The sequence below is a fragment of the Melozone crissalis genome, unplaced genomic scaffold (genome assembly GCF_028551555.1).
Source record: "Melozone crissalis strain CALT ecotype California unplaced genomic scaffold, PUWL_Pcris_2 ptg000018l_1, whole genome shotgun sequence".
Classification (NCBI taxonomy): domain Eukaryota; kingdom Metazoa; phylum Chordata; class Aves; order Passeriformes; family Passerellidae; genus Melozone; species Melozone crissalis.
In genome coordinates, this window is record NW_026535796.1 from 25,601,185 (window position 1) to 25,628,391 (window position 27,207).

The 27,207-nt window shown below is 35.1% G+C and overlaps 1 protein-coding gene across 1 annotated transcript in view; it reads right to left on the minus strand.

Annotated features, from left to right (window-relative positions):
- RYR3 (ryanodine receptor 3) overlaps nucleotides 1-27,207 on the minus strand; it is a 196,389-nt gene that overhangs the window by 80,599 nt on the left and 88,583 nt on the right. Inside the window, exons 27-44 of the mRNA XM_054275545.1 lie at nucleotides 26,775-26,949; nucleotides 25,150-25,358; nucleotides 23,834-24,018; nucleotides 23,145-23,181; nucleotides 22,613-22,773; nucleotides 22,010-22,175; nucleotides 19,540-19,626; nucleotides 18,916-19,142; nucleotides 16,992-17,793; nucleotides 16,290-16,490; nucleotides 15,921-16,023; nucleotides 11,997-12,134; nucleotides 8,754-9,027; nucleotides 6,907-7,021; nucleotides 5,057-5,186; nucleotides 3,973-4,076; nucleotides 1,624-1,759; nucleotides 287-467 (exon numbers count right to left, since the gene is read on the minus strand). Coding sequence (XP_054131520.1) covers nucleotides 287-467; nucleotides 1,624-1,759; nucleotides 3,973-4,076; nucleotides 5,057-5,186; nucleotides 6,907-7,021; nucleotides 8,754-9,027; nucleotides 11,997-12,134; nucleotides 15,921-16,023; nucleotides 16,290-16,490; nucleotides 16,992-17,793; nucleotides 18,916-19,142; nucleotides 19,540-19,626; nucleotides 22,010-22,175; nucleotides 22,613-22,773; nucleotides 23,145-23,181; nucleotides 23,834-24,018; nucleotides 25,150-25,358; nucleotides 26,775-26,949 — 3,431 coding nt within the window. The remainder of the gene's footprint in view (nucleotides 1-286; nucleotides 468-1,623; nucleotides 1,760-3,972; nucleotides 4,077-5,056; nucleotides 5,187-6,906; nucleotides 7,022-8,753; nucleotides 9,028-11,996; nucleotides 12,135-15,920; nucleotides 16,024-16,289; nucleotides 16,491-16,991; nucleotides 17,794-18,915; nucleotides 19,143-19,539; nucleotides 19,627-22,009; nucleotides 22,176-22,612; nucleotides 22,774-23,144; nucleotides 23,182-23,833; nucleotides 24,019-25,149; nucleotides 25,359-26,774; nucleotides 26,950-27,207) is intronic.

Sequence of the window (27,207 nt, forward strand, 5' to 3'; positions counted from 1 at the left end):
AGCCTTCTACCTTCCTCTTTTACTTTAGCTTAACTTTAGCTTCATTCCACAGCAGTCTTCTCATTTGTTTTGTCCTTCGGGCTTTTTCTCTCTGTAACTCGTATTCCACTTTTATCTAGCTAATGCTTTATGAATACCATATGACAACTGCTTGTGGATGTGAATCTCTAATTCTCCCTGCTTGTCTAATGCCCTACGCAACAGGGTCTATTATCCACATACTGCAAGCATGATTGAACCAGCTATTAAATTGTCATTTGCCAAACAAGCGTTCACATCTACTTACCCTTCTCTTTTATATGCCTGGGAAGGAAGGTCACGACTAGGATTCTCTGAGATCCTGATGGCTTCCTGCATGGCAGCCAGCAAACCATTTCCTCCTTCTCCCCTAAGGTCTGGCCCAAAGCATTCTGGCCGTCGAATGAGGAGCTTGACAACAACACTTGCATTTTCCTCAACACTTTCACCTGAGGACCAAAAAGCACTACGCATATTTTCTCCTGAAAGGTATTCTTAAGTAAGAAGAAAGCTGCATTTTCCCCTTATTGTTGCAAAATAGAAATCAAGTCCTCATCCTAAGGCAACAGAGCAGAGATTCCCCTGCAGTCCGTGGTGCAGACCATGGTGAGGCAGCTGTGCCCCTGCAGCCCATGGAGAACCACAGGGATGCAGAGACCCACCTGCAGCCCATGGAGCTCCACAGGGATGCAGAGATCCACCTGCAGCCCATGGAGATCCACAGGGATGCAGAGATCCACCTGCAGCCCGTGGATGGCCACAGGGATGCAGAGATCCACCTGCAGCCCGTGGATGGCCACAGGGATGCAGAGATCCACCTGCAGCCTGTGGATGTCCACAGGGATGCAGAGATCCACCTGCAGCCCGTGGATGGCCACAGGGATGCAGAGATCCACCTGCAGCCCGTGGATGGCCACAAGGATGCAGAGATCCACCTGCAGCCCATGGAGGAGACCCCATGGAGGAGACCTGCACTGCAGCACAGGGATGCCTGAGAGGAGGCTGTGAACCCATGGGAGACCTGTGCTGGAAAAGGCTCCTGGCAGAGTCACCTGCAGACCTGTGGAGAGTGGAGCCCACATTGGTCAGGTTTCCTGGTAGGGGAACTCACGTCAGAGCAGCCTGTCCTGGAAGGACTGCACCCCATGGAAAAATGCCCCACATTGCAGCAGTCTGTGGAGAATTTTTGCCTATGGGATGGACTCACATTGGAGAAGGTTGTGGAGGATTGTCTCCCATGGGAGGGACCACATGCTAGAGCACGGGAAAGACTTGTCTCACAGAGAAGTGACAAGAATATATTTATGTAACCCCTATTCCTGGTCTTCCTGTTCCAAGGAATTCCTAACATGATTCACTACCATGGCTGCAGGTTAATCTATTCAATTATGTGATTTGCAGAAAAAAAAATATTAAGAAAAAATACAGCTAACTATGAAGATTCAAAAAAAAATTTACAATAAGAAGCATACGCCAATAGTCTTGTGTTTGTAATGAGGAGATTATGCATTAACCTCTCTTCAGATTTAACATATTTTGATGGTTAGGAAATTGATTTAAAGGAAACCTTTTGATGGAATCTGGATGCCAAGAAATTAGACTTACTGTTAGCAAAAACTGCAAATCGTAAGAATGACAGGTAACGTTCACCCTCTATTGGGTTCCATCCAATGTCTGGATATCCTTTAGCCAGCAATACTGGACAGCTCTGCAGGCCACAACCTGCCAGGTAGGTAACAACCTGCAATACAGAAGTAATAATTTATTCTTATGCTTAGAAATAGATTTCTAAAAATAGCTATAAACTAGAATGAGAACAGTATTTTTTTTCAAGATTTTTTATATTCTGGGCAATTAACCTACGAATCCAGCAATATAGCTCATTATTTTATCAGTCATAGGGGTTTTTTTAATGAAAAAAGGTTAGCACTCTCTGTTTCTGAAGATACCTAATTATACGATGACACAAAAATACAGCAACATGAACAAATGTGGAATGTGAAAAATAGAATAAAATCTTGTATAATCCAGATCTTTTTGACAGTACATACATGACAACTGTAATACTGAACAGCTTTAAAATCAGATCAATAACCATGTATGGCTTATTTGCTAAAATAGCAAAATAAAGATTGCATAAAAAGTTTATATAGTGTAATTCTAATTTTAATGGATATGCAAACCATCACAATTTTTCAGAAGAATGATAAATATCAATGAACAGCTTTAAGAGTCTGAAATCAGAAACACTAAAGAATTTTGGTAAAAGAAAAATTTCTAACACAACATTTCTTATCAAAAGGATTATCTTTAATTAAGAGAAATCTTTAAGAAATTATGATTAATTTTTGTTATATTAAACTGAATTTCAGAAATATATGCAGAATAATTTCCTCTTTCATCTAAAAGGAAATTTGCAGATAACTGTGCATTTCAAATAAAATAAGTAATCATATGGTTGTGCAAAGGACAACACGTGACCCTGATTATAGCACTTAAAATGGGTAATGACCATGAAGACTCTTCTGTGAACTTGTAAAAAAAGGTACAAATTATAATTTCTCAAAATGGCAGGCAGTCAAAATAGATGGCAAAAGGGAGATAGATGAAGAAATTATATTTAGTCATTATCCAGTATCCTAAGAGAGAAAAAGTTGTGAATTTAGGAAGAATTATAGGTCAGCTGATACAGTACACAAATTGCCTCCAAAAGGCTGCAACAGTGTAAAAAATGGGTCGATGTGGAAAACTTGTTTATTGCAGTACAAAGTAAGGAAGTTACTCAGAGCACTCTGAGGAAAAAGTCTATAATTCCTAACAGGACTTGATAGTTTTCAAGCATTTATTCAGAAGATAAAGTGAATACATACTTGTGTTCCAGTCACTAGTGTTGTATCCCAAGGATTGAAGTCAATGCCATTTAATTTTTTATTAATGACAGGAGAGAGTGCATGCAGCAATTTTGCAGGTGGAGAATTGCTAATACTTCTCAAGAGCATATTGCCTGGTAACTATATTGCTGTGCTGTCTCACACCCTTTCCATTCATATTCCTGCCTGTCTTCCCCCAGCTATCCCTGTAATATGCCCATTTATTTCAATTTCATAACTTTTCCTCTCCCACACCATGTACTAATCACAAACAGACCCACAAGTTCCACTGTCATCTCAGGATCCTGTCATCCTGCACAGAGATTTTCCCTGTGCTAAGCTATCATTTAGGCGTTTAACTACTCTCTCCATTTATATTAAACCCTGCTTTCTGTTTTCTGCACCCCAATGCTCTGCTAGCATGTCTAACTTCTTTTATCTGCTTTCCTCCTCTTCTGACTGTGCACTTCCATCTCTAAATCTGTTTTCCTCCTATGATATACAACTTTCATGTCATTTTTTATATTTTAACGTGTTTCCCAGTTCATCCTGTCTCTGCTCACATTTTTCTTTATTCCTAACTATTGCCAATGACTTGAATTCTGGATTCAGTCTCCCATTGACCCTACCCTTAAAATCCTGTTTCACCTTTCATCTTGAAATATCTGTCCTTCAATTCTCTTAATTCTAACCTCCATGCCCACAAATCTCTATGATTTAAGCCAAAAGACCTGTGTCCTTTTCTTAATATTCTCTTCTTAATTCTCAATTTTTTCCTCCCCAAAAAACACTTCTTCATATTCCTGTTTCATGTCTTTTTTCTTGTCATCCTTTCCACATGATAACAATAGTGAAAGGATGCAGAAGATAGAAATAAATCTCTTTTGCGCTGCCTCCCAATAAGCATAAGGCAAAGTCAGGGAAAATACTGCTCAATCAACCTCACCTTGAAACAACACGTAACTAGAGTGGGTATTTTTGAGGACAGCACATTCAAAGACTACTATGATCAAGCTTGCCCTTTTAAACCCTTTCAGCACAAGTACAGCATTTAATAAATGGGTAAATAGGTGAGAGTGGCCACCTTATCAAGGTCTGGCTCCTCCAATGCAAGTGCAAGCTCGTTGTTGTCCATCACAGAGGCTGCTGCCACATCGAGTGGTGTTGAACCCCTCATTGAAGGAAACGCTGCAGAAAAAGTTAATGCATAATGATTAAAGGGAGTTTGCAGTAATCACATTCACACAGCAGATGGCAGCAATCACGCTGAAATCTAGAACGCAAATATATTCATAGAACATTTTAGGGCAGTTCTTCACCCAAGAACAGAGTCAACTCTTTTTAATAATGTGGAAATGCTGAATTTTCTTTTTCTGGCTTCACATCCATATCTGTAAGCATACTCAAACACAGTGGTTTTAAATACAGATATACAGATGAAAAATAAAGTCAGTATTATTACAGCAAATTGGAGGAATACTATTTCCTTAGGAGACCAACATGTTAGCTACATAATTCTGCACAGCCTTATCAAGTCAAGATTTTAAAACATGCCTATCTTTAGCAAACAGAGACATTTCAAGCTTCAATTAGCGGTTTTCTTTCTTTAATATTTTCCATTTTTCTGTGTTTTTTGTGGCCAAATGCACACATGAACAGCTAAATAACTGTGAAATCACAGGCTATCCTGCCTTGAAATATCTTATTATTATCCAGTTAATAAATTTTTCCTGTGTTACAAAATTTAATGCACATGCATTAAAAAACTGAGTCAGTGTTCAAAAGAGAAATATGAAATTTACTTCAGTAGCCTAAACTGCAGAGGCAAGGAAATTTAAACCAGATGAAACAGGCAAGCACCATAAGGAGTCTATATAATCTTAGATTTCAAACCACAACTATTTTGAACGGAAAAATGTCAAACCATGTGTTTAATACTAAATTTTTCAAGGAGTTTAAAAACACAGATTCAGACTATTCTGTTCCTAATATAATTCATAGACACATTAGCCTGAAACAAAAATGAAAAAAAACCCGAAAAATATTTAAAGGTGAAACCACAAGGTGGTTTAAGCATGTTTCAGCCTGCTATACAAATTAGACAGCAGTCTTGTGATATCACAGTTGCTCCTACTCTTGCTTTTAGGTGTTGCAGCTACATGGCATACCCAGTCCGACACTGCTGTTTTCCAGTAAGTAGCTGAGATGCTCAAACATGGCCTTTTGGTTTTGCCGGCTAATGCGGCAGAAGTAGCACAGGAACCGACAGCAGCTTGCCACCATCTTTGGGAAAGCGATCTGCTGAAGAGGAAAGTTGACAAAGCAGTGAAATATGTTAATTACCAATCTGTTCCAGCTCTTCCTGCACTCCTCACAAGGAAAGTACAGTGAAGTTACCAAGGCGATAAGCAACTGACGGTTACTTTGGAAAGGACTCACATTTCCTTTTAACTCTCACATTCATTAGGCCATTAAAGTGTTGAAAACTCATTTTTCAGAGAACTGTAGATGACATACCAGTTTGAACTGACAAGTTTTACCATTCCCACCATTCCTTCAGAGACCGTATATGTCTCAATACAGCCTCATGATTAACCATTTATTCCAAGAAGCTGGAGATCCAGCTTAAAGAATCTGCTGCCACAACCTAGAAAAATGCCCAATCCCTAAGCCACAGACTACATTTCATGACTGCTCATTCCATCTCTTGAAGCTACAACACTGAACAGAAAGAAATATTCATGAGGTACCTACAGTCTACACACAGTTAATAAAAACAGAGACATAAAATAGGTTATTTTGGGTGGCCAAGCTGTTTCATGACACAACACCAGGTTATTAAATAGTGTTCTAAGTCTGCATTTCCTTTGAAGGATATCATGGTAATTTCTGTAAAGTATTTTTGTAGATCTGTGTTATTAAAATTTTCTAGGAAAACATTTTTAATAAAATTAGAAGGTATTGGGGGCTGTCATTGTTTTGGGTTTCAGGGGTTTTTTTATCACCTTTGGCTCTATGTACAAGTTATAACAAAACCAGGGTGTTGTAGTACCTATAAATTAGCAAAGTAATAATAATTTTATAATTAATTGTAACTTGCCTTGAAATGCAACAGAAATATTAAAACTGGTATGCGAATACTTTGTAAAACTGCAATGGTACAGGCAGATTCAATGTATAAGCATTTAGGAGAATTATTGATTCAAGAGGCAAAGAGTGGTGCAGATGCATGTAGAAGACAATCAAGTTATGAAAAATTGAAAGACCAAGAAAAGATAAGCAAAAGGTAGAATATTGGGCTGAAAATTGTTCCACAAATACATAAGAAAGATGAGTGCCCAGGCGAAAGGATATTAGATAAGGAATACTGGGATCAGAGGAGACATCTCTTTTTGGGATGGAGGCAACAGAATAAAAACATGAGGCATGAGCAAAGAGAAGATAGAAAATATGCACACTTCACTTCTCACTTTCTTCAGAAGTGAAAATTTTCAGTTAGGCTTCTCAAAATTTATGTCACTTTGCCTTTAAAATAACATGTATATATATATTCCAGCATGGCACAGAGAAAAGGGAGAACGCAACGCTGCAAGAAAATTTTTGCTTAATTCAAGTACATGAATTTGAGCATTAAAGTATAAGCTGGGTTTAGTCTCTTATTATAATTTATTGGTAGTAACACTTCATTTAAGATGAAGAGGTAAATTTTCCTACCAGAACTACATCTTCAATAAATGCAGTTAAAGTCTATATTTAATAACAAAACACTTTACTATCCTTTTAAAAGAAAAATGAAACACCTAAAATATCTCAGGTTTTAAAAATCAAGGCTCAGCTACTGGGCTTCTCCCCCTAGTAAAATTAAAAAGATTCTACTTTTTTTCATTAAGGAATACTTTAATTTGGACAAGCAAAATCTAGCTTACATGGGATATATTTTTGTTCACCTATTAAACATCCTAATATATTTTTGAGAAGGTTCAAAATGCAAAGCACACAAAAATTGTGGTGAAATTACCTGAGATTTGTCTCCTCCAAGCACATTTACCATCACATCCATAACAGTCTCATGCATGCCCAAGACTCTCATTAAGTTAGGATGCTGATAAAACACCTTGTTGTTCATTATATCCCTAAAATGGAAGAAAAGACAATTTGCTTTAAAGCAACCCCAAATTAATTTAAGTTGAAGCATTGAGACTTCAGAAGTATGCATTCATTGTATTAACATCATTTAAAATTCTTAGAATTCAGCATAATACAAAAGCATCTGCGAACAAAATATTTCACATTTCAATGTTGTCATTCCTCTAATTCTTGTAGATTCTTCATAAGAATAATATTAACCTCAAAATTATTTTGAGATGGCAATTCTTCATCTCTAAATTGCTCCTACCATCTGTTCTGTTTAAATTTAAAAAGAAAAATCTGTGATGATCTAAGTGAAAAAGGATATGTTTTGTTAGATTTTAAGTTGAGAACAGAGTTCAAGAAAATGAAATCTAATCAATCATATTTCTGCAGTAACCTCTTAATTAATTTCCTCAGATCACAAAGTAAAGATAAAAAATAGACCTAGTATTTAAGGTAATCTATTATATGTATTTCATCACTATTTTAAAATTCTGTCAGAACAGGCATACAGGTCCATTATGAAGGACTATTTTAACTTTTTCACTCTGCCCACCATTCTCCCAGCATTTTCTAGAATCTACTGTATTGGTTTCATAATCCAGAATAAAATTTATGTGTTTCAAAATAATCCAGGGACTTGAGTTCAACAGAATCCAGGGATTTCTAACATTTTAGGACAACCTTTTAAAAACACATGGCAAATAACAGGCATCATTCCTGCTTTAAAGAAATACAGGAAACTGAGAATTGATGAGTCTCAATATAGCACCTCATGGAAGGTGCTTATATCCATACCATCTTTAGGCAAAATTTATCCTTTATCCCTCATATAATTCTCAGCAAATTTACAAAATCAGCATCAAGGACAAATTTGGTAATACTGTTGCACACTGCCTAATGAGTCATTGTCATGAACAGATCAATTCATATAAAGAGATTAGTCTTTGCAATTTATACAAGAACAGTATAAATTTTACATTGAAATAGTAAAAAAAAATGGAACTTTCTTACAATTGTTGTAAAGGAGAGAATTTTTTTAATATTCACAAACAAAGACAAATAAATATTCTTCTCAGGTAACAATACTATAATTCTCTCTCTAAATGCACCATTTTAATTGAAATAATTTATTTTCTGTGTTCTTTTTTCCTTCCAACGTTAGATGGCCCAACCATCATTCAGTCACACAAGAGGAATAACAAACATGAAAGAATGCACTGCAATACCACTGCACAACAGAGGTCATTTTATAGCAGAGATAAAGAAAATATTCTCACATCATCTGGTGCTATATAAAAAGGAAATTTCTTCTGAATTTCCAATTGAAAAGACACCAGCAAGTTTATCCACTCATACATGAAATTTAAAATGGGCTTTAAGTTTGGGAAAAATGCAGTATAGGTAAACACCAGCAAAAATTCTAGTGATCTTTTTCTTTAGAGCTGCTAAAACTTGTACTTTGATTAAGGTTTAAGCGTCAGGCTTAACTGTGGTAAAAGGAGTCAGTTTTCTTTAGATAATGCTTTAGTTCACAGAAACTTTGACCCTTCTGATACTCTTAGAGAGATAGCTGGAGCCACCTTGGAAATATATGTGAAAGTGTAAATCACTAGTACATATTTACACTTCAGTACAGCATTAATTTTCATTTAGGAACAAAAATTAGTGGATTTACTAAGATAACAAAAAGCTTCACACCAACTTAAAAACAAAATTCCATTAATTCCATACCCTAATCCATTGATCATTAGCAATTCCTCCTCTTTTCCCATCCTCACACTGAGCAGTGAGCGAATCTGGCCCAGTGCTGCAAGCAGGTTAATGGTGTCCTTGACAGAGGCAGCACTAATGGTGTATGCTTTCCTCAGGGCTTGCAGGAGCTCCCCAATGCTGTCATACTGCCTACGGAGGAGGCTGTACATAATCCGAACTAATTCAGGATCTTGGATCTGATCTTCCTGGGACCAGCGCACCATTGTCTGTGATATGAGTTCTTTCAGTGTAGCTAAAAGCAAAATACATTAGATGTTACTAGCTCTTCCAACAGAAAACATCAAAAACATGTATTATTATAAAATATGTAACAGGAGACAACAAAGAGGTTGTAAAATACACAAGCAGACTGAACAGGTTTTTTAAATTGGAAAAGCAACTTTCAGATTTTTTCAAGATAAATGTAAGGCTCTTGAGAGATAGAAAACAATAAACATCTTCTTAGGGTTCAAGTCCACACCAGCGCTGTTCACAATGAAAACCTTTAATTTGACCATGATTTTGAGAATCATCCTTGTAGACTAAATGTAGACTAAATGTGGACTAAAGCATTAGGCTTTCAATTTATTCCTTATTTCTAGATTAAGTCACTGTCACTTGGCAATGCACTTTCAAAAAATATTGTGTTGTTTGTTACTGCAGAATGAAAATTGCTTGATGCACCTGTATTGTAGACATTGCAAATTCAGTGATGCTGAAAACAGTTTTGCTGAGCCCAAAGTTTAGAGAATTTACTTGAAAACTGGACACATGTTCCAGTCCTTGTTCCAACAAATGTTCATGCTTGATATCAAGCAGAACAGGAACAACCACCCTACCTCATAAATCGATGCACATTTCTTTCTTGTATCTCCAGTAAACATACACCTTGGCTTTCCCAAAGTTCTTCCAATGGCATGAACACTCCCACTTTGCAACACTAAAGTGTTTATAGATAGTGTAGATCCATTGGGGTTTGTGTGTACACTATTCTTTCACTTGCTAACACTTCTTTCTTAGCTTATTTAATATTGTATTTATGCAAATCTATCATTAATTCTGAGGTTCTGTTCCATAATTAGGCTTTCAACCTGCGGGAACAAATTCTGCACTTCACAGAGATAGCCCTACTCTTAGTGTCATGTCATGGCTTATCTCAGTTTTTACTTGATGGTTACAAAATCCTATAATCATTATTATTAATAATTTTTTGCCTCTATGGGTTTATTTTCAGAGTTCTAACTTGTTTTTAAATACAAAATTTACTGATTCATAATTAATACTAGGTTGAAATTGCTAGCATTCCTCACTTGGGTAAAAGATTGATTGTGATAAGAAATGAATGTAAGCTTAGAGTAAAGGAAGATTTATTTGTAGCAAATAGTTCCTTATGAATATTCACACAGTATGTATGACTAAAACGAAGACACTCAAGGCCAGAGATTTAAATCTTGGAAATACGTACACATCATGGACACCACCACACCTCTTCATGCACATAAGAGGATTGGGGATACCTCTGACATCAATTTCCTTTAATCTCTGAATTCCAAATTTTCTGATGCAGAAAGGGGAAGTGCACACATGGACTAAAAACCTCAGAGTGCCCAGCTACAGTCAAGTATATAACATAATATATCTATATTATTTTTCATCATGCTTTGAATGACTTAATCCATGTGCATATTTGTACTATGCATCACTCCAAGGCCACTCTTTAGGCCCAAGCCTAAAGAAATCATCTGAAATTTCTAGAAAAATAGACACTGTAGGATCATTTTCCAACCCACATTTCTTGTAATCCAAAGTTCTGGTACATGAAATAAGTGAACTGCTCTGTTCCAAGGACCAAACACCATGTGCCCTGAAGCTTTATGAGTGAATACTTCCTGACTCATGACAATAGAATCCACATGAAACCTGGAGAAGAAATGATACTACCAGGTACTGAGTAGCTCCTGCTACTATTAAAGAGAAAGCAGATGCTAACAGATGAGTCACTGGAGAATGAAGCCCTGCTTCATACAGCATATCACATTGTTACAAGATTTAATGTACTTAAAATACATTAACAAGCTTAACAGATCAAAATATGCTTTCAGACCAGGCAAACACTCTAAGGTGCTTTCCAGAGCAAGCAGATCATGTAAGAAGTGTCATGAGTTATAAAATAATTTTGCTGCCTAATCTCCACAAAACTCTTAATTATTGAACCTGAAATAAATTAATCATTCCACATCTGTACATGGGCCTACTGACAAACTGAACAACTTGGAAAAAAAGAGAACTGTTACTGGTTGACCAACCTGAAGTCACTTGGAGAATCCTGCACATGATATCTGTGTGGTGTTACAGAAATTTAGAGCTAGAGCCCCAATCCTGATTCAGAAAGGCAAGAAGAAACCTCAAAAAAAAGTGTCCTAAAGGAAGACCTGGAGGAATTTGGCTTTTTGCCTTACTTGTTCCTTACCATCCCTAGTCACTACTAAGGTTTGAAAACTCATATCAACAGCAAAGACAAAGTTTGTGAGATTCATACCATACATCACCCTCACTGGGATGAATTCTCATAGGGCATGTGAGCACAGTGGCAATGAGAATCAGGTGAGTTGTTCAAAGAGGCTCAACTAAAGGCTTGTGCAAATAGTCGAGGAATTGCAAGCACAGAACCAATCTCACCTGCATAGACCATGAACATCCCTCGCATCTTATGGAAGAGGGTATGAGAATGGATATGTACAGGAATACTGCTAAGAATAAGAAACGCTCGTGATTACAAGTGTTTTGGGGGGGTTATGTGCTTGTCTGTATTTGCTTCTATATGAAAAGGGAATAGAAGGAAATGGAGATAAGCTCTACAGAAGAATTTTTACATTTAAAAAAAAACCATAAAATTTAGATCTTCCCAAGTTTAGAATGCTTGAGTCTAGATTATTGTGCCATAATCAGCTTTTCACAGTTCTTTATAAAGAATATGTAAATTTTCAACCCCAGAGTTAATGATCTAGATCTAAAATCTTCCACTCATTTTAATTTCTTGTTTAAAAATGCATCTGAGGTGTTCCATATACAGAATAATATTTCTAAGAGGCAGAAGAAACTTAAACAGGCAGTGTCCTTCTTCAGCCCCTCATAAAATTTTATTAGAAAATACACTCATTTTGACTGTGTAAAACTTTAACATTTGCACCATGAAAGCATTTATATGGAAAGAAAACTTACTAGGAGCTTTCTCTTCTTCTTCCTTAGGCTCCAATTTTTCTGCTTTTGGTGGACCTTTGATTTTGTACATTAATGAACGGAGTTTGCCAGTCAAGGAGGAATCTTCTTCTTCCTCTTCCTCTTCTTCTAGTGGAATACCTTAGCATAAAATAAAACTGGTTAGAAAAAAACCTTAATGTTTGAAGTTTAACTCCCTCAATATTTAAACCATATTAAAATCGCTATAGGAATATTTATTTTTTTCACCAGCAAATTTCACACAGGATAAAAGAAGAAGTAGTAAGTCCAGCAGCTTTAACGCACAGTACCAGAAGCACTCCTCAAATTATGTTCATTTCAGTACACATACTTCTTATATCCAGACTTATAGTATTCATTTTTCACTGTTATGACCAAAGAGGTGGTACTTTTTTAAGAGTCTTCTATGGCAATTAAGTATGACTCACAGTCCTATTTGATCAAATATGTGATCCTTTGTTTCATATTGCAGAATGTAGGTTAAAGAAAAAAGTGTATGGCTGCATCTTCCAATACAGTACAGTTTTTCAGTTGAGATATTTAGCAGCCATAAACAAATATATTAACTGAATTTAAAGCTGTAATAAGGCAGACATTCAGAGATTATGTGGATAATACATGCTTTTCATGAAAATTTATACAATGAGGCAGAATGTCATTTTATCAGGTGGTTTAATACCTGGTAAAATGACCAGTTTAATTCAGTTCAGTTCACTACACTGCTTCACAACCATTCAAAGTCTCTCACACCTCCTTCATGGTCATCAGACAACGCATGTGTTATGTGCAGAAGCAAAGAACAACTAAGCAGGCTCTCTCCAGATCAGAGATTGTGCTAAGCTGAAATGTAAGCTTTTGCAGTTTACTTGTCAAAGAGAAATTCACAAAAGGAAAAGTTTTTCAGACAGGATACTAGACCTAGAACCTGAAGCAGGGGGGAAAAGAAGAAACTGCAGTGGCTAAAACTGGTCCTAAACAGTCAACTAAGAAAGAAAATGGAACAGACACATGGTAACAAGCTGGAGGAACTTTGCTGCCAGCACCTACAAAAAGGGGAGGGATAATTATGACTAGGAGTGACTAAGTGATAAAATTCAAAGGCACTGAGAGGGAATGAAGGAAGTCAAAATTGAAATTGGACAATACATACAGAATTTTAGAAATGGGATAAGTGGAACTGGCTTGGCAAAATGAAAAGTTAAGAAGGGATACAATCAGTCTGAAAGAAAGCAAGAACAGGAAATGTCACCAGCAATGAAAGGAAAGAGAAAGCAGACAAGGATATTAAAGGAACAAATATCTGGCACTGAAATAAAAACTGGGTTCTGAACACAAGAGAAGGACACTGGGAGAGGAACTCTGAAGAAGTTGAAATGGACAGAGAGAAGGAAATGCACTGGTATCATGAGTTTAAACAGGGTTTGACTGAGGTAGATGAGGTCTGTGACTCCTCCAGGTGGGGTCTCATCTACTCTCCCATATCACTCATTCTGCATCATCTTAGAGTTGCAATCCATTCAGAAGCTGACTGTCTGCTGTTGCTACTGGCTAATTGCTTCCTTCAAGTGGCAGAGGTCTGAGCACTGTGATGGTTTCAACCCAGGTAACTGTCAGTTTGATATGATGCTACCAAATATGCTGTAAATTTCCTTGGTTCTTTATAAGTGAGAAATTGAACATAAAAAATATGATTGAGGGCCATTATTTTGCTAGTAAAATTAACCACTCCCAGTTACGACGTGCTAGGATTAAGACTGCCTGAGTAACTATTTGCTTATATTCATTATGAAGAAGCCTTTAATTACTTGATTGCATACATAGTTTTCCACTTAGATGGCAAAGTATACTTAGTGCTAAAAAGCTGATTAAACATTCCAAGCAGAAATCCTATTCATTTAATCTGCAGCTGTGATTGCTTAGTACTGATTTTCAGGACCAAGTCAGGACACAGATAATGAGGAGCATTTATCCACAGCAACCACCTCTGATAAATCTGTACAAAGTAATGAATATGGTTTTGCATAGAATCCAGAGGATCTTTAAACTATTTTAATAATGAGACAGTGTTTTGTCTATCTTGAACTCTCATTCAAAATACACATGTACAATGTAGTAAACAAATAATAAAAGCGTATCCCTAAAAAGCAAAATCTCAATGCATACAATAAATAGTGTTTTGAAGAATGATCAGGAGCTAAAATAACTCAATGATCATAGCAGCCCCAAGGTTTTAAACTAAAATGAATTGACTGTGGAGTTAAGACATTTCCAAGTTGTAAGGCTTTCATAATGTCTATCCTGGAGTCTTAGAGTACTCTGTGCCACCAAATGCACATTATCCTTGGAAACCAGAGGTCAGATCAAGGGCTAAGTGACTGAACAATGGAGGTGGATCTAAAAATTTATTATATTAGATGCAATAAAAACAGAGAAAGAGGAGTAAATAGGAGGATGCTAACTATTCACTTTAACACTTGAAAGAAAAAGTATGGAATGAAAGAAACAGTTTTTGGCAAGCACTCATAAGAAATGATGAATAACAATTAACGGAGGATAGTGAAAAACAAGTAATGATAAACTAACTAAATTTCTGCCTTACAGACAGAAATCTTGATTTTAAGGCTTTTAATACTGTCTTGTACAACACACTCAGAAGTAAACAGATGGAGCACAGCTTAGATACCTGAAGACCTACTCATCTTTGGCTGAGGCTGAGGCTAAGGCTGAGGTAGTTGAAAAATTGCAATTGACTTATCATGAAATCACAGCTTGCTGGTTGCTTGAGATTCTAAGAGGGTACTCAGATATAGCAGTGCAAAATAACATCAGAAGCCTTAACAATACAAGCACAGAATGGTATAGGAAGCACCATGCCTCCAAACAGAAAACAGAAAGTAATTACAGGTGATTAAAAAGTACAATTCCATGAACCAGCTAACCCTGGTTTTAGGGATAACCAGCACAGGAAGATATATCAGATTGTATTGGTAAACATTTGATAATGACCTCAAGCAAGAAGGTGGACGAGGAAGAACTAACCATTAGGAATATCATACTCTTCCTGGGGAAGAGACTGAGATGCTGTCAACTCACTGTAATAACATCGGCCCATTCTTTTTGGACAAGATGGATGCCAAAAACCATAGAACTAAGCAATACACTGGAAGAGTAACTCTGAATATATCTACCAAGTAGGTCGATGGAAAAAGCTTGTTTATTTCAGTTTTAACTGCATAATTGCTGGCAATGAACAGTAATAATTAGATGACTCAGTCTACAAATGTTAATAATTTCATGATTGTCTGAATTAGACTAAGATCTCAACAAACTCAATAAACTAACAAATAAATAGACATAAAAAAAGCCACATAAAATTGTACAGGAAATCCAAATTAAATGAGTGGGAACAGTTCCAGTATGCAGTGCAAGAGTGTTTTATAATGACTGACTCTCACAGTTATGCATACCAGAGAAAACTAAGTTAAAGTAGGCAGAGAACTCCACATCCCCTTTTTATTAAATTTATTTTCTGATGCTCAGCTTTGCAGCAATTTTGTTCCCTCAAAATACCTTTTATCTGCATGTACTTATACATGTGCTCATATGAATTTTTTAAGGTAAGCCAACCTACTTGTTTGGATTATTTTTTTCCCCAGTAAGTCTAAAACTGGTGTATAAACAGAATAATATGAGATAATATTTGATAGAGATTTAACAGTGAAACTTAAAACCATCCACAGGCTTCCCATATTTTTGTAATATACACTGAAGTTTGTCACTAAAGTCACTTTGTAGGCACTTTGTAAAGTCACTGATAAAAAAACCTCTCATGCTAGTATATTTTTCAACTGATCCGTCAAGTGCCAAAAACACAAACAAAACTTGTATCAACAACTTGCCACTCACCACAGTGAATTAGAAGATCATCATGAAATTCATATAGCTCCTCCCGAATCTCCTCTGGACAGGGACAATCCTCTCCCAGTTGAAAATTCAGCAACATATTAATCTTTAAGGGATTTAAAACACAGTTAAAACACTGAAATAGCTTAGGACATATTCTAGTATATAGCAATACTTTACCTATTTATAACTTTGGTTTACAGCATGAGTTCTAGAACACAAGTTTCAACATTCTGACATTCAGTATTTTGTGGCATGGAATAAATTAATTTTCAAATTCATTTTGCTTCTTCAGCGAGTCAGGATTTTATTTTGTCCTCATAAAGAGTTTTTTAAATCTTTAATTCAATCTTTTTTTTTTTTTAATATTACCTGCTCTTGAGGAGGAGACCGAAATTCTTTAGTTTTCTTGGCAGTCAATGCAGCAGACATGTTCAAGGCTTGCATGAGTTCATTGTACCTGTATTTCTGGTTATACTGCAATTTTGATACATAACGGTCTGCAAACGATACAATTGCTTCCACTCTATGTTGTAGTTCACAGTCACAAAAATAATTGAGTAAATGACACATCTAGGGTAGAGAAAACAGACAATCTCAACAGGTTTACAAACTCTGGGGGAGAACTTGAGCACACATTATACACTGCATCAGACTGTAAAAATGAGAGACATTTTTCCCATATTTTTGTTTCAACACTGTGAAGGATAAAAAAATCATGGTTTCATTACCTAATTGTTAATATATTGCACACACAATCTATCACTCCATGCACCCAAAATATCTAGAAATCACACACTAGTTTGGCTTGAAAGGGTCCTTGAAAGATTACCTGGTCTAACCCTTTGGTTCCCATGAAATAAGTATGTATTCACATATCTAATTAAGTGTAGATAGCTGTAGAAAGAACCGCATCATCATCAATTTTTTTTAAATGAATTTGAGGTTTTAAGGCAAAGTGGAATTAAAGACCTTGAGAATTTCAAATCTTATTAAGTAGAGAACAGACAAAAAACACAATCCTTTTTTCATCAAGAGTAGAATATAAGTAACATATTTATAATAAATGGTCACCTGAAGCTTAACAGATTCTGGTAATCTTGTCTGCAACAAGCCCTTTGCAGGAGCTTTTGTTTGTTTGATTGCTTTCTCCCCAGCTTCTACAGCTTTTTCTTCAACTTGTGTCACTTCTTCCTTCTCTGTCCTCTCTTCTGTTTCTTCCTTGTTGTCTCCAAACACAGTGGGATCAATGAGGAGTAACACCTGCTTCACATCATCATCATCAAAAACACCCATTACAAGCAGTGTTGCTATCAGTTTAAGAACAGGAACAAACTGGAAAGCAACCTGTCCTCCAACAGGGTCTCGTATGTGACTGCCACTGCCCTGCACTGCCTCTGTCAACATACTTATGGCCTTGGATTTAAGTATCTCCAGGGGGATCTCTGGGATGGATGTCTGATGATCTTCGCTGGTCGCAATAAAGCACGGAGTAGAAAAATTAAAGGCTGGTTTAAGACAAGTGCTAAGACCTACTCCAGGTAAACCATGTTTCTTTGTTTCATCGGGATATAATTTAATATTTCGAGTTTCATCTGTAACTGGAATGATAAACTCATTGCTCATCATGAGCTTGGCTTGCTTGGCGTGCTCCAAGTGAATACTAATGAGCAAGTCGTAGAATCCAGAACGCAGAAGTCCAGGTAAGTATTGATTATCTATTGTGAAAAATAGCTGAGATACATCCACATGGCTACAAAGTGCATAAGCAACTCTAGTGTTACCTAGAGCACTAACTGAGCTATAGAGCTTTAAGGTGTGATAGTGAAACATCATCAAATCTTCTTGTTCACATAGCTCCAAAATATCAACACATCTGTTATGAAATAAAGAAACAGAACAACAGTCAATTCCATGAATAAAGACTTTGGAAAAGTAAAGTTCTATAATCTCTGAACATTTTGATACTAACTAAGATTAGTTATTATCAACTTTTATATTAGTGGTATGAAGAGGAACATTTTCTCAGTTCCTTTTCAAACCACTAATATAAAGATTGATACTAATTACTCTTAGTGTGTGCATCATTAAAACACAAGAAATGGTGGGAGTAATTTATTGAGACTGCTTTAAATTATTACTCCATAGGAATAAAACCCCCCAAAATCTAAGATGGAGGTGCTTCTTTGGAATCAATTGTAAATTAGAACTTGTTTTTAAAATAGGCATATTAGGCATGCTGAAAATCTGTATTACTAACATTCCTAAACAGTGCCTTTGTAGTTTACTGAGGATTGCTGGTTCATTTTTTTCCACAAGACCCAGTGTTTTTCACTCTTTCCTTGAATTCAGCTTTATTAGCAATAAATAAAATTGAGTTTTGAATCATTAAAAGAAATTTAATAATTACTAATAAAAGTACAGATGTTAAATGATCTTTCTGCTATGCTTTTGCTGATAGTTTGATTTTTCACTGGTAATGACATTTGGCATTTGGATAGAACTTTATTATCCTCACTCTGAAGATAAAACTTAATGAAACTGAAAGGAAGGCATGATCTTGTCAATAAGAACATAAGAACTTATTTAATGTAAATTCAGCACAAATGGAACAGGAAGAGTCTACAGGTTTCTATTACAGAAAAAATTGGCAAAATAGTACTTGCATGTTCTTATTGCTTGTTTTTCTCAAGCTGAGAAAAATCTCCATGTTTAAAGACATACAGATTTAAGAGATGCTATTTCAATTTGAATTTAAATAAAACCAAATAGTCATGCTTTCTTTTATGCATGCAAAACCTGGTACATGTCATTAAAGTTCAGCCTCCTGTATTACGTTTCATGAATACAGTAATATCTGATATGATATCAGGTAGGATCAGAAATTCTCAACAGCTATAAGGTAATTATTCAGAAAGGCAGGTTTAATCAGTACACTGACACCTTTTTTCAGCATATTTTGTCCACATCAAGTAATTTTATCTCATTTTCAGCGTACCTGTTTTCTTCTGGGATATGAAGTGCCATCATCTGCAGAGGTTCCAAGCACTGCACAACCCAGCCATGACGCTCGCTGACACGCTCAGTTTCTACTCTGAGGAAGCTGTTTGGCATCCGGCTCCATAAAACTGGCGTGATAGTTTGTACATCAAGGCGAGGGGGACACTGAGGAATAGGATTTCTTTCTTCACTTTTAAAAATTGCTGCTGATAAAGGCATGGTGTTCTGAAACAAATATATGTATTAATTATTTTTGAAACATGTAATTATTAATAAACCCATAACACCAAAAGGAAGTATAACTTTTAAATAATAAGGGAATTATAGAAAGGTAGAAGTTATTGCAACGATTTCCATTAAATCCTTTAAAATCCCCCAACATTAATGGTGTTATCCTCAAACAATATTAGTTTATTTTGACAATTGCAGATAATCAATTAACTGCACATAATAACAACATTTACAGAAGTAAACGTAGAAGTCAAATTACAAGTCATGCCTTTGGTTCAACCCTTCCTAAGCAAATTCAACTGAGCAGGAATTTACATGGAAATAAACAGATTTAAAAGAGAACATTTACATAAAGATTGTTTTTCTATAGAATACAAAAAATACTTCCTACCTTCAATTTACCAAGTTCAAACTGAATCAAGTTAGTGCTTGTAGGCTGTAAAAAAGTTGCTGGAAAAAGCTTGGTGTTTGGTTCAACCTAGAAGTGAAATGAGATTAATTTTTTTTTTAATTAAAAATGAAAAAACAAAATCATCTCTCTGAATATGATATAAAATAAATATTGTATACCTTACACTTCATTATCAAATAATTTATATAATTTACTAAATAAAGTGTTGAATAGTGTCTACCTATAATATAGTAAAGTATTTGCAGTTATCATCATAGGAGCACCTGGTTTTTAAGACAGGTGTTTTGTAGCCTTATGTGCTCTCAACACCTGTAGGAGGAACCACTGCCATGAAATAAAGAATTAAAAATATAATTATAGAACAGTATATTAATTTTAAAAATTCAGTGCTGCAGGGTGGCTGAAAAAAGTAAAGTACATCTCTGCAATTAAGTCAAAGTTTCAGATGTTCAATTAAATATATTAATCACATCATCGTGCATTTTGTGTATCATGTACAGACACTGTACATAAGCTACAGTATTTGTGCTGTGAAGGAGTACAACTCCTAACTTTGAGGACAACAATCTATCAACTATGGACATAGACAAAATAATATAGGGGTATGTATTAACATTCCAACCTTTTTGATAAGGTAAAAAAGCCACAACCCCAAATCCAGAAAAAAAAAGGCATTCTGTTCTGATTGTTGTGTTGGTTTTTTTCCTTAATATCACCATGGAATTCAATAGTTAGATCAAGAACTACAGAAAAATTAATTTCCTCTCTTAAATATGTTGACCTACAGGCCTTTTAAAATGAAAACAACAAACAAATATTGTCCTTCCATTTCAGTTAAGAAAGCTGAAAAGTATATGCAAACTCTATAAGACTAGACTACCTAGACCAGACAAATATAAATTATTTGTGGCAGTTGGAGTGAGAGATTTTATTTATTAAAATATTTTAAAGGTCCTACATTATTGTAAAAATGTTCAAGACATGGAAATGAAAACTACATAATATTATTTTCATTACTTTCAAAAAGAGAGAAAATAATTCAATTATTCAAAATAAGCTAAAATATAAAAATATTTCACCCTTATTTGCGACAATCTTGTTGGGTTATACTATTTTATATCTATACAGAAAATGCTGGATAGTCTCATTTTTCAGCAGACCAGGTGTAACAGGCTTATTGAGAAAATATTTCCTAAAAGAACTTCTGGTGTTTTTCCGTGAAAAAGAGAAGAAACAGAGGAGAAATAATGGTATTTTGTGAGATAGTTTTACATTTAGTACATAGAACATGATTATATTAATTGTAAATCATATAAGGAAAAACCTGATAGTGTTATTTACACTAAATTCAATTACATGCATCTTCCACATCTGTTCATACATCTCCTAGCAAGATAAGAACAGCTAAAGGCTGTCAATGAAGAAAACCCCACAAACATCCACTGCAAAGAAACACACCAAAGTTTCATGGGTTTGCTCAGAAGCTTTCGTACTGATTTGTATCTGGTTAGAAAACCAACAAAGCTTACACACTTTAACCACCTGTTTTCTTTTGCCAGTGTGCTGACATTCAATATTCTCCCAGGGTGGCACTGAAGTTACTGGCCACTATTACAAAATATTCCAAAATCACAACTATTAAATAACATCCCACTCCCATGTACAGGCTGTGTGCAGCCCTGCCACATGTGTTTTCAATGGAGTCAGTATAAAAGTTCCATTAAATCTAGTTAAATAACATTACAGTTTTGTCTGTATTACACATTTGAGGGGGTTGACATAGAAGAAAGCAATGAATTGTTGCTAATACTGGACAACTTCTTCCACAGTAAGTGCTTTACTATGGACAACTGATCTTACTGAGAGGAAATCTCAACAATCTGGTGCTGAAAATTCCTGTCAACCACTGATTCACTTTTAAAATGACATCATGTTTTGATGGTATTAATAACATTTAGGGCTCACCCCACTTATTTTGGCTTTCTGTATTAATGCATCTTTGAATTTTAGGTTTTGAAACTTATCAAATCACAAGGTCACTAAAAATCACAGCTATCTGCAGAAGACACAAACCCTGGTAATAATGAAGTAAATTTTTCTTCTTAATTCATATCAAAAATTATATATAAAGTCTAATTTTGACTTTCAGCTACTTTAAATATTTATTTCCCCTTTATTGTATAATAGTTTCAGTTGAAAAAACAATTTAAAGAATTGACTTTATTAATCAAGATTTTGAACTGCACAGAGATGTAAAAAGAATATTCATCCAAACATACTGAAACAACTCAAAAAACATAGCCTTAAAAGGAGTGAGAAAAAGAAGGAAAAATCAGAATGATATAGGAAAACATATTATCATCACACAAATGGTGTCCAGTTAGATTCCTGGGAAAATAGCATAAAAACAAGAATCTTACTAGATAGCTTCCTGAAAATTTGATAATACCTGATAACAAGTGCCAAGCTCTCTTCCATTGGCTGTGAATGATACCATTCCAGTAGCCAGGTCAACAAAGCATCCAATTTCTATATCAACATTACTGCGACCTGATCTCTGGGAATTAGCAATTGCATCTCCTCCCCAAACCATGTAGCAGTTGCTGCGCTTCACACTGAAAGTGCAACAAGAACAAAGCATAGGTCACACTGAACTTGGTGGACATGCACTTTTCAGTGGAGGAATACCTTTTTTTCCACTTCATAGTTAAGAAAAAATTTCACAGGCTTCTGTGTGCACTTGTTAGTTACAGCTAAACAAACTGTTTTATCCATAGGGAGTAAATACAGATATTAAATTAAAGAAGCATATTTCATTTAAAATTCTTTCCAAAAGAAATTTTCTTCACAAGAGAACATTAATGGTAAATTCACTTTAACATGTCTATCTAAAACACATTCAGATATAAATGAGCACAGAAAACTCATCCTCCATAATCAATTTTCTTATTAGTTTAAATCAATATTTAAAATATCATCAAGCTTATGAACATCTGACTTTTAAACAACACATTAAAATAAAAACTTTAATACACTATGAATAATTCCTTACCTTTCATGAACCCTGCCTCTCTCATCGCCTAAAGTAACTGTCACTGTACAATTTTTATTTAGATCAAAATTCTCACTGTAAAAATGATAGTCTGGTGTTACCCAGCCAACCCAGACAGAGGATGGGTCTTGGCCAGCAAATATCCGTAGTGAGTAAAAATACTGAAAGGAGGAAAAGAGCATATTAGTAATAGAAATTTAAAGTATTTTATCAAGGAATAATCAAATCTCCTATATATCAAACTTCAAAAATAGTAATTGACATTCTTCTAATAAGTAATTTTAAATACTCTTAATAAAAAAAAAAAAAAACTAGTGTTTTAATTTGATGAGGTTTATGTTTACACAAGTTACAAATAACACAGCTCTGGACATCATTATTTATAAACAGTGTCGTATCATAAAAAATTATTAAAAAGGCTTCTTTCAACAGATTGATTTCTAATGAATATTGATTTCTAATGAACATGTTGCCACAAATAAATCTACTTCAAAACTTCAGAAGAACTAAGCATCTCAACATATTTACTTACTGTAGTAGAAGGAGGAGCAATTTCTTGGCTGGGCTTTCTACAGATAAAGGAAAATCAGTGAATAATTAAATGAAACAAAAGTAGTGAAAAATTAGTCATTATTAGGCTAAGTATACTTAAAAGCTAACTACCGTAAGTCAGCTTACTAGCTAACCAGCTTTGCTTGGTACTGAGTATGCATTAGCAAAGACTGTACAGGATACAAATATACAAGTAAAATAGTTGATTGCAATTAAGGTTGAGAGTGGGAGCAGAGGCAGATTTAGAGCAGTAAAATAAAGACAGAGGTAACTCAGAAAGGTGCAGCGCCCATTAATACTCAGTATCTTTAAAAACCTTTCCCACAGTCTTTTTTCTTTTAATGAATTAGGCATTTTTCTGGTAGCAATGAGCTACTGAGCAATGATGTTGGTGAGCAATAATCCAAAAGGGTAAAAGACTCTGAGCTGGTTTTCCAGACTAGGGTTTGCAAATCATAATAATTCAGAAAAAAACCGGAGCTGCTTAGGCAAAGGTCTATAGACCCTGTGATGCACTTATTTAGAAAAGGTTCTTTCTTGTCTGGACATAGCAGTTCATGGTAATCTGTTCTTAGTGCACAGAAATTTTGAGTATACAATAATAAAGAATAATATAACAATACATTTAGACTGAAAGCATGAAGTAGGATAACCAAACCCAAGTCTAACCGTTTTTGGAAAACATCAGAGGAGGCGTTTTCCACACCCATGCCGAAGTTGAATGATGAGTGGAACTCAATGGGCATACTCAAACGACAATATATCATGTCTGAATTGCTGTTCTGTGTCCCAAATGTTTTGTGAGTAACTTTTAACCGAGGTGGACTCTCAATGGTCCCATCAATTCTCCATATCTAAAAATAACAGAAATATTTTTAAATAAGTCTATCCAACAAAATGCTGAAAACTTCCATTTAGCTACTAGAGGATGAGAAAATTGAAAGAGCAAACTTAAATTTTTCATAATTAATTATCTTCAAAACTATGCAGCTTTGTTCTCTGACACTGAATTTAACCTGAAGAGCAAGGGAATCAACAGATTCAGTATGATTCCTGACTACAAAAAATATTTTCAAAATGTTCCCTTCGGGAGTAAAAAAAAAATTAAAAATACAGTTTATTAAACTAATTCACTTTGAGTATGCGAGTCAGTAAAAAACTGCATCACAAGAATCAGTAATTTTCCACCACAATGAGAAGAAAAATCAATTAGAATTGTTCAGAGTGTCATTATGGACTTAGTGTTTGATATCACTTTCCCTTGAGCTGAAAAAGTGCATTTTCAAATTCAGTGATAGGAATATTTTAAAGTCAGGAATAATGATGAAATAATCCTGATAAAATAAAAAAAAAAGCTGAAATAATTTAGTTGGAATTCAGTGAAATTTTCCGAGACAATCATTAGAGAATAATTGGCTATACCTAAATTAAAATAAATGACCTAGAGAGATTGTAATAAAAAGTGTCCTCAGGAACTCAAACATATCACTTTGGAATATATTAATTTGAAAAAATTTATAGAAAAGGCAGAATATATTACTCTGCCCTAGGATAGATTAGTTAGGGAGTTTTGGAATTCTTATCACTGGTGTATCACAATAAAAGAATCTGTGACACCACAAGTACACTTAAATGTCCTCAGACTTAAGCTGAACAATTTTCAGATATTTAAGAAAAATTTACAGTAGAGAAGGTTCAGAAAGTGAAAGTGCATGTAAGGTAGAATACAAAAAACCCCCATAGCTAACATGTTTCCAGGAGCTAACCCCAACATACATAATAAACCAGATAGGTATATCTATAGGAATCCATACTACCATAAATGAAAAAGAAGATGGACAAGATCATCTGGAATTATCTAAGAGTTACTTAATAGAGTAATATGACAAACTATCTGATGACAGTAAGCATTAGTAAGGGTTTAATGTCTCAGCTTGCTAAACAAACAATCATTGAACAGGTGTCTCTCTGACATGTAATGTTACCTTAATGTGAGGATGATTTTTTGGCACATTGACAAATGTTGGTAAGCGTTTACTAAACCACATAGCAACATCTCGGTTCATGTTAACAGCAAAAGGTTCAAAACCTTCTTGGAGGCCACACATCGTATAATACTTGAATGTACTGGCATCCATTCCAAGGTTCATGCGACCAATCTGAGATAGGCCCAGTGCACAAACTGGAACAAAACCTAAAGAAAAAAACCCAGCAAAACTTAATAACTTGGTTTAAAACCAGACATTCTTTATTTTCGATCTATCTAATGTGAACTAAACTTTAGCTCCTACAAGTAATGCACATGAAGTGATGACAGAAGCAAGAATTTAAAGCCACCTTAAATACCAATGTCTATGCTCAATATAATTGCTACCTGAGAACTTAGGCACTATCCCATTTAATTTATCTTTCTCATTTTTAGACTAATAAACATGGCATTATGCAAAAAGATGGTCACTGGAAGCCAGCCTTGGCTAGACCAAAGTTATTAACACAAGTTAAATATGGTTTCTGAGAGTGCCAAATTTTTCAAAAGAACTTTGAGATGAGGTTCAAGTATCTCAATACATTTGCTTAAAATTTATTTTATCATCAGTAGGTACAAATTTTTTTGCCAACATTCATTCCTAATCATTCACAATGGACAAATACACACTCCTTTAATGCTAGCATTTTTTATGACTCAACTTTTGATCTCCATATATGTTTACACAGGGATGAAAGGCTGTTGACTTATTTCACCATTTCCCAAAAAAACAGAATTTGGAGCAAAGTTAGGGAAAAGCCCACAGTTCAACCTCTAAAGGAGACATTTTCTCTTCTAAATTTTGAGACTTGAGTACAGCTTTGTTAAGGCAGTCACTCATTCTTTGCCTTTATAAAAACTCTACCAATGGTATGATCAAAGAAGAGCAGTGAGCAACTGAAAAGTTTTCTGGCAATTACTAACAGCTTTAAAAGCTATTACTGGTTGGAGGAGATACATTTACAAAGAAAAAGTAAATGAAAACAGAAAGCAAATCCACTTGAAAACATTCCCCAACTCTTTTACTACAGTATGTAGATACTACTTTTTTGAAAAACCAAAGGCCAAAAACAGAAGAGGAAAAATATCCCAGTTGGATAAGTTATGAATAGGACAGAGAAAAAAAAATAAAGATTAGACTCACGTTGCAAAGATCTTTCTTTTGATACAAACTCTCACCGCACTGTACTCATTTTGTCCTTTGCAGACATGAACATAGTACATTTACACTCCAGTGAGATTATCAGAGACTATATTTTCAGGTTTTGGAATTTTTTCAGGACGCTTATTATTACCACTTCTTCACAGCATTGAAGTCCTGACAAAGCCTAGCAACACTGAGAAAATTTATCCACTCTGACTTCTGAAACCCCATTAATGTGGTTGAAGGAGAAAAGAAATTCAGTTTGTGCCACACAATCACTCTCAAAATAACTTTTTATGAAGGTAATGCTAGCACAGTCTGAAGGCTCATATCAGTGAAATATGATTTCTCAGTTCACTGAGTCATGACAGACTAGTTTTTCTGTTTGTTTTTTATTATTTTGTCTTCCAATAACCCTGTGACTTTAAAGGGGAAGTTACCATTTTCTATTCCGAAGTCAGCAAATGCGAGTTCTGAACCTTTACTGGTTATAAGCAACTCTCCGTTCAAAGTAAAGATGATTGACTTGTCATCCAAGTTTATCATACAACCAACTACATCTCCGGGTTGCCAGCTTCGTCCAAAGAATCCGCTGCCTTGATGCCAACACTGGCCCTAAACGGAAAACCAAGGAAATAAATCCAGTGGTAAATTAAAAAACAAATACAAAATAAATTAAAAAACCCAGATATTTTATTTTCCATTTATTAAAGTAATTTGTAAACAGTACTGATCATGACTTTTGCCTTAGAGATAACAGGGACATAGAGAGACTAAGGCTGCCTAATTTCAGCAATTTGAAACCTGAGAACTACCGTTCACTGGATTCAACTTCTTACCCACTGTCATCCTTCTAGTCCTTTAGGAGTCAAG